The 7916-nt window shown below is 41.0% G+C and overlaps 1 protein-coding gene across 5 annotated transcripts in view; it reads left to right on the forward strand.

Annotated features, from left to right (window-relative positions):
- Positions 1-7057, forward strand: part of TPO (thyroid peroxidase) — a 94753-nt gene extending 87696 nt beyond the window's left edge. For 2 of the 5 annotated variants that reach the window (XM_080999028.1, XM_080999025.1), the window contains exon 16: positions 3768-4105. In XM_080999028.1, coding sequence (XP_080855154.1) covers positions 3768-3999 — 232 coding nt within the window. In that variant the 3' untranslated portion in view covers positions 4000-4105. Of the gene's footprint in view, positions 1-3767; positions 5705-5983 lie in introns of those variants that run through there. The other 3 variants (XM_080999027.1, XM_080999029.1, XM_080999026.1) reach the window with 3 other exon arrangements.
- Positions 7058-7916: the final 859 nt, after the last annotated feature.

The following is a 7916-nucleotide window of genomic DNA, read 5'->3' on the forward strand; positions in this document are numbered from 1 at the left end:
TCCATTTTAGGAGCAGAGTGGAATCCCAACGTAGCAAATGTTCCATCAGGGCAAGGATCTCTGCTTGTACAATGGAATGCTATTCCCCCTCCCTTCCCCTGCCCCACATTTCGCTCTCAATCTAAGCGTTCCTCTAACCCTCAGCAGCAGATTTGGAGAGGGTGTGGGGCAAATGCAGAGGAAAGAGAGAGGGAGAAATCTCACTGTGCAAGTGACAGGACTCATTGGTAGAATACTGCCCATAATCCAAAGGACAGACAGACCTAGGAACTTATTGCAATACATTGAAAAGTCACCTGATACTATTTTTCTTGCACCGTCTCACTTACATAACAAGAAGTCACATAGAGTAGGCATGCAGACATATTGTCTGTTCTGTGTTCATGACACACCACTCAATTCATCTATTTTGCAATCAAAATAGATGCCTGTTGAGTATACATTAAATGAAAGGATTGCGAATTGTCACAGGACTCAGTGATGGCGATTTCCTTTGCAATGAGGAGAGGCCAAGGCCAGTATCACATGGCTAACACCCTACAGCCGTCAGACTACTGGTGCAACAAGCAAAAGCTGCCAAGGCTACAAGATTACTTTTCCTATTCTTTTTTCACTGAATCAACTTGTGCCATTTCTGCCTGTAATCACCTTCCCGACCTCATTCTCCTCCAGCTATTGTACAAACCATCTTTTTTCTTACATAGCAGCCATGAAAGCCTTTTGAACGCCAGAAAGTAGCTCTGAAAATTAATGTTGAGCAAGGCTGGGCAGCTGGGGCTGAATGAAGTTTGATTTCCCTGTTAACTTTCGTACCAATACAAGTCTTTGTGCCTACAGCTGCATTTCAAATATATAGTCATCTGAACACTACCAAAGGAAGGGAAAAAAATATTCACCTTTGAAGGGGTGGTTGTTGTATTTTTCATGTATAATAAATCACTGTAACTGAAGCACTACATGCAGGGTTTTTTGGTGGTGGGGGGGGGAGCAATCTATTTTTAATGTTGTTTTGGCAGACTTCATAGGAAAGGGGTTAAGTACGTAAGTTACCAGGGAACGAAAAAGAAAGATGCATATGCTCAGGTTTGGTTAAATGATATGCAAGAAGATTGCATTCTCCATGGGGTAATACGATAACAAAAGTTAGAAATAAAACAGAAAATGAGTTTTGACGGGTAATTTGGATGTGAAACAGAGGCCAGGGTGTTTTGATCAGTGTTCGAAACTCCCACTGTTATAGGCACATTTTGCGACAAGGAATTTCATTAGCGCAAGCAGCTTCTGAGCTCTGGGCGCAGTACTGCATCCATGATTTCAGATTAAAACTGCAGAGTGGAAGGAAAGGAGGGCTTTTTTTCTGCCTCCCCACTTCCAGCTACTTTCTGAAGACTGGAGAAGAGACCCTCTTAAGAATATTAGGGGGGTAAGGCAAGGGAAGGATTAGACCATGTGACAAATGAACATAACATTTTAGCTGCAGTTCATTCATTTTCCGCTTTGTATTATTGTTAAATTTAAAAAAGCGCACCTAGACATGCCATTTAGCTCCGAGCTTTCATATCTCTGTTTCTAACACCCGTTTTGATAATATAAACCTAGAGTGGGTGGGGAACTGGCATTTTTGTTCTCTTTAAAAGAGGTTCTGCCTTTAGAAAATCCTGTCACCAAGTGATTAGAAAGGCTTCACCCAGTCATTGGGTGCACAAACCTTTGTTCTGTAAAGTGGCAGAATGTCAACTCTTAAAAACCACAGTAACCTTGGGTCTTGATGCCCTTCAGAAATCATGTCCACCTTTTGTCATATGCAGGCAACTGTGTGTATTCCTTTTCCTTTGAAGATCTGCAATATAGCATAGAGAATCATTCTGAAACCAGGACCTTCCTGGTATGAGGTTGAGGGCTGCAATTCTGTGACATTTACTTGGACGTAAGCCCGATTGAACTCAGAGTAAATGTCCATGGAGTTGGGCTCTAGTTTGTGTAAGTGAAGAAATGTTTGAGGTGTTTACCCCCCCCCCCATTACCTACCTTCCTTCTTCTAACTTGCATGAATAAGGATCATGTGCAGTCCTCCATCTGATCTGTTACCCACAGAAACTGAACAAAGTCCATAAGCAAGAAATAGGCTCCTATTATGCTTCTGTGAAGCAGCACGTTCTTTGGAGGAGGAAAAGGGCATTTGCAGAATACAGTTGCGCTAAATTGATTTTGATGTCTTGAGTCACTTGAGATGGCTCACACATAAAGGTGAAAACAGCTGTCATGCTCAGCGTCCGTCTCGGGGACATAGTGATGTACTTTTTGTGTGTGAACGTGCCATTGGAGGGGGGAGTGTTTTTAACCTTGCATCTGCTCCTATCCCATCTAATGTGAATACTTCACATGGCACGACTACTAAATGAATCTCTTTAACGTCCTCTGCTAAGTGTGCGCTGCCTGATTGAGGTTCATTATATTATTGCACCTGTCAAATAATATGTAATCAGTGAAACTTTCCTGAGACTAAAATCTATCTGTTGCCCTGTGGATAGTCTAAAACTTATCTCCATTGGGAGGGTTCTGAGGGAAAAAACAATGAAACACCTATCTTGAACTAATTTATATGTTTGGCCTCTGTACCTGAGCGCAATGATTAATAACACCATTGCAGTCTCAAAGCTGGGCAAGCAATGAATTAGCAAGGCTTTGTCAGTACTCACACTAATTAGATTGCAGTCCTATATCCACTTACTTGGAAGTAAGCCTTGCTAAAATAAATGAGGCTTACTTCTGAGTAAACATGTATTCGCTTGCAGTGTACAGGCAATATATTAAATTCCACTAAGCCTTCTTAAAAGTTTCATTTTAGAGCTGCTCTTTACTCACGGCTCTATGGCTTTTAGGCGAGTCTGAGTTCTAATACATAGTTAAGGACAAGGTCTAGGTTTGCACATAATGCTAACAATGGTTAGCATAAACCAAGGTTGGTAAACAACCAACCAACCATGGCTTATGAGTGTGGTTTGCTTATGGCTAATACAGTATAGTTAAACTGCAGGTCAGATATAGACAGTCAACCTATGGTTTACTAAACTATGGTTTATAAACCATGGCATGGTGTTACATGTGAACTCAACCACCTTCATGACTTTCTTAAGGAATAATTTACACTTTCTTACAGTTTCAACTGCCACATTAAATAAACATACAATAAAATTTATCTATGTAGTATGAAGAACAATTAGGGATGTCAGAGAATTCTGACAAAAACTGGAAAATGAAGCAGAAATTGCTGCAGTTTACATGTTTCTAGGCAGCAACAGTTAACCGACTATGATTGGTATTTCTTCACATCATTATTGTGTTTTAGTCCACAATTGATAACATAATAGCTTCTTAAACATTATTTTAATGCTTCTTTTACATTGAAATGAATGTCAATTATGTAAGTTACATATCTTAAAAGTTAAATAGCAGACAGGGAGGCAAATAGCATAGAACTTGGCAGAAACCAAACTGCAACAGAATGGAAACTACATCAACTGTGATGTATACAGGTTGGAGACGAAATTGCTGCCTTCTTGCATCCCTAGCAACAAAGCAGGACATCACCCCAAACACTATTCTCAGTTTTAAGGCATTGCTAAAGTAGTGCAAAAGATGAAAGCTTGTCACCTTCTGAAAGCTTACACCTTTTAGGCTACACCTGATAAATTCTCTATTCAGCACAACTGTTTAAAGGACCCCACTTTTGCATCTGACCATCCCAGTCATGCTTTAAATTTTAGGTCACTTCATGGGCTCATAACTCTATGGTATCGCACATGTTTAACACGAACAAGTCTCAGGTTCAATCCCTGGGCTCTCCAGTTAAGAGGATATTGGGGGCAGTTCCAGGAAAGTCGTGAGTCCTCAGAGAGCCAATGTCAGTCAAAGCGGACTAAGCAGTACTCTGCTAGAAAGATCAATAGCATGACTCCACATACAGCAAATGTGCATGTTCATTTGACAGGTGGGTGATGACTGTTTGTATTTAATAGGTCCTGCTCAGCTAGAGGCTCAGTTAATTCACAGGTGTTAAATGATGGAAAGAATCTGTCTCCTGAAGAAAACTGCCAAAACAGCTATGAAATGAATATATCACAAACACAGTCAAATATACTAGTTAAAGCAGTTGATAAGGTATGGCGTGCCTTAAAAGCTTCTGGAATATTGTCCTTTAAATTAGTACAAGTATTTTTCATTCGGCAGCATATTTAGCTTTGTAGTTCAGCTAGACAACTCCAAAATATTTGTTCCTAATGGGACTGATCATGCATATAATAATGCAGAAAGTCTTTACTAGGCACAACTTCAGCAGGGTTATTGTAATGGGAAATTGTTCAGTAAGAAATAATGAAAACACAAGATGAGCAGGGATATTGGAAAGTAAACAATAGAAAGGGTTTTAAAAGAAGAAGGTGATGTGAACTGTCTCATCAAAATACTGTATTGTGGATAACAGACCCAGAATGCTGCTGAACAACACTACTGGATAGTCACAGTTATTAGGTTTTAAAATATTTATCTGATTTCATTATTTATTACATTTATCTCCCACTTTTCTTCCATGAGAGCCAAGATGGCATACTTGGAGATTCTGACTCTCATCCCCAAAAGCCAGACATCTTAGCATGAAGAAGATTGCTACAGCATATGGCTTCATGTCGTGCCCAGGAACCTAGAAATAAAGCCGCAATATACTGAATTTTTTGAAAAGCACCTAGATGCTTCAGGACGTATCCAATTCAGATTCATGGGGTGGGGGGAGAGAAACCAGGGTTGGTGCTTAATTTTTTAATATGGTCCAGCTTTTTCTCTTAATAGAAGCCACTTGTTTTATTAGTAAGATTTCCATTCCTGGCAGAACACCAGGATATCTTGCCATTTCCAACACACGATGATGGCCTTCTTGCCAATACCTTTGAACACAACACCCATGGCATTGCCCATTTTTCTCTATGGCTAAGCTCTCTGGCAGCTCTAGTGCTCTGCTACAAAGCTTCCTTGTGTTAGTTGCAACCAGTTTTGTGCTCATTTTAACACTACAGAACAACTGCTATGAAGAAAGGGAAACTATATTCATAGGATAATGGCCTTGTGAGTTATGCCCATTTTGTTTTTGTTGGCACTGTTAATTGATGATCAGACAAACCCATACTTATGAATGCAGTCCTTTGTTTTCCTGATAGATGTACTTTTTAATTTTTTTACAGGGATGTGGTGAGACAGGCGAAGTGAGACCATGTTGACTCTGCTTGATCTTTCAGCGGCTTTTGATAGCATCACCCATGGTATCTTATGGGATGCCTCTGCAGGTTGGGTGTAGGGGGCACAGTCATGCAGTAGCTCCGTTTTTACCTGCAGGGGCAGTTTCAGAAAGTAGCATGGGTGGGTTCTGTTTGACCCCATGTCTCTTACATTATAGGGCTTATATAAGTTCCATTGTATCCCCAAATTTCTTGAACATTATATGAACACCACCCACATGACCCCAGAAGGTGTGGTGATATAGGAGTTTGGAGTAAGATACCGTATCTTACTCCAGGCATCCAGCTCTTTCTCTCTGTCATCGGGGTCAAATGAGGCTGAGCCAATGTACTGAGTTAAGTAACAGGCTAGATAAGGATCAATAATGTTGAATTCTGACAAGATGGGGGCAGGATTATGCTCAGCCTGTTCTGGATGGGGCTACACTCCCCCTAAAACAGCCTTTCTCAACCAGTGGGTCCCCAGATGTTGTTGAACAACAACTCCCATCACCCCTAGCTAGCAAGGCTCAGGGATGATGGGAGTTGTTTGTCCAACAACATCTGGGGACCCACAGGTTGAGAACCGCTGCCCTAAAAGATCAAGGACACAGCTTCGGGATGCTTCTTGAAACAACATTGTCATGTGAGGCCCAGGTGGCATTGAGTGCCTTCTACTGGCTTCATCTGATGTACCAACTGTGGTCATTTCCCAGACAATGCTTACCTGGTCACCATGCTTCATACTGAAAGAGCTACACTGGTTGCCTGTTGACTTCTGAGCCCAGTTCCTAGTGCTGATACACACCTTTAAAGATCTAAATGGCTTGAGACCCAAGTATCTGAAGGCACACTCCTTCCCAACCCTGCCTGCCCATGCAAAGGTTGTTCATTGGGGCACTTTTACAACTACTTTCCCTAAAGGAAGCTGTGCTATGTAGCTCCAAAGGAAAGGGCCCTTTCTGTGGCAATGCCCCAGCTCTAGAACACCTTCTCCCAAGAGGTATGACCAACACTGACATTACAATATTTTTGGCACCAAGTTAGAACATTTTTTATTTGCCCATGCAGCATTAAATGGACTTGTTTAACCTACACAATATTTTTGAAGTGTTGTTGCTCCTTCTCATTTTGCTAATGCATTAGGAATGTTTCATCTGTTGTATTTCTATCTGGTATTAATAGTTTTATTCACGCACATTGCACGCCATCCTAGAACACGCTCAGATGAAGGGTGGTGTGGGAATCTTTAAAATAAATAAATTAAGAAAAGATCGCTATCACAGACTGTTTCTGATGAGGACAAAGACAAATCCACAATCTGGATTATTTGTGCTCATGCTGTCAAAATGAATGAGCCCAAACAATGAAATTGGGTTGGATCAACACACCCTGGCATCACAAAGCAGCAGTTAAAGTGTAAAAGCGTCTTTGGATTTCGGGAGGTAAGAGGAGTATGATTATGCTGGATGAGTGATGGCTCAGCCAAGGTGCTACAAACATTATCATTAGGGCTTTAGCCCAGTAGCCAAATGCATTTTGGTGTTTTTGCTTATTTGGGCCAGATTTAAATGGGAAATTAATGAGTGCCTTTGTTTTCTTTTTCCCTTTAGGATCATCCCAGTAGTCCCAGCATTCTACTTTGCATATGAATGATTATGAAACATTTGTAGAAGATCCCATCAGGCTTTGCTTTGTAACAGAAAGCAAAGAGAACTTCAATCAGAACTGAACAAATGATCTAAAGATATATTGTTGCCAGGCGTCTCTACCCTTAGTAAAGATCCCATAACAACCGTAATCTTTCTTCATTCGTTTTGAAGTTGCCATTATCGCACAGTTTCCGATAATGTTCTGTTTCAATCTATCAGTGTCTCAAAACAAATTTACATGTCCATTCTCTGTTCAGAAAGTTGCCTTTCAAAATGCCAATAGAACTTCCTTTTATCTCTACTTTCTTGCAGCAGGACACTTCAACGGATATAGAGAAGAGAGGGGGATTGCAAAACCCTCATAATTCCAGGAAGGTCCTCATCATTAAGCGAACAATCCCAAGGAAGGGAAAACAGCATAAATTACGCCAGGTTAAATTAAGCTAGCATAAAGTACGTACTTGTACTTGGTGCTTGTACCTAGAGCTTGCTGTGCGTTCCATATTGTCTTGGGACAATCAGTCAGAGTTTCAAGGATAGTTTCACTGAGTTTGGATTTGGTAAATCCTGGGCTTTGCTGGCTGAGCCAGAGCTCAGTGAGGCCTATGCAAACCTGCGTCCCTCACCCTGACTGGCCAAGGCTCAGCCAGGAGAACTTAAGTCTCCAAATGGGGATATGGTGGTGGCAAGGAGAGATTTACAGTTCTTTTAGCTCAGCCATGTGAGGAATTCAGTGGAATTTAGCTGGCAGTAAGGATGATGTAAGTCAAATTCCTCCTGAATGGATTTTGGAATAGGAGCAACTAAGCTTTCTATAGTTATGATTGTTCAAGTAAGTGGTTAACCTTAAAGAACTTTTACAGATGCAGCTACGAAGCAGCTTGGTCAGACTGAATACTAAGCACTCGTGTGCAGAATAGCATGGTACAGTCTGAAACGAAAATGGTGGTCTTGAGGAAATGAGTCTCAGTTCATAATACACTGGAGCACTGCAGAC

This window comes from Podarcis pityusensis (assembly GCF_964106645.2).
Source record: "Podarcis pityusensis genome assembly, chromosome: 3".
NCBI lineage: Eukaryota > Metazoa > Chordata > Lepidosauria > Squamata > Lacertidae > Podarcis > Podarcis pityusensis.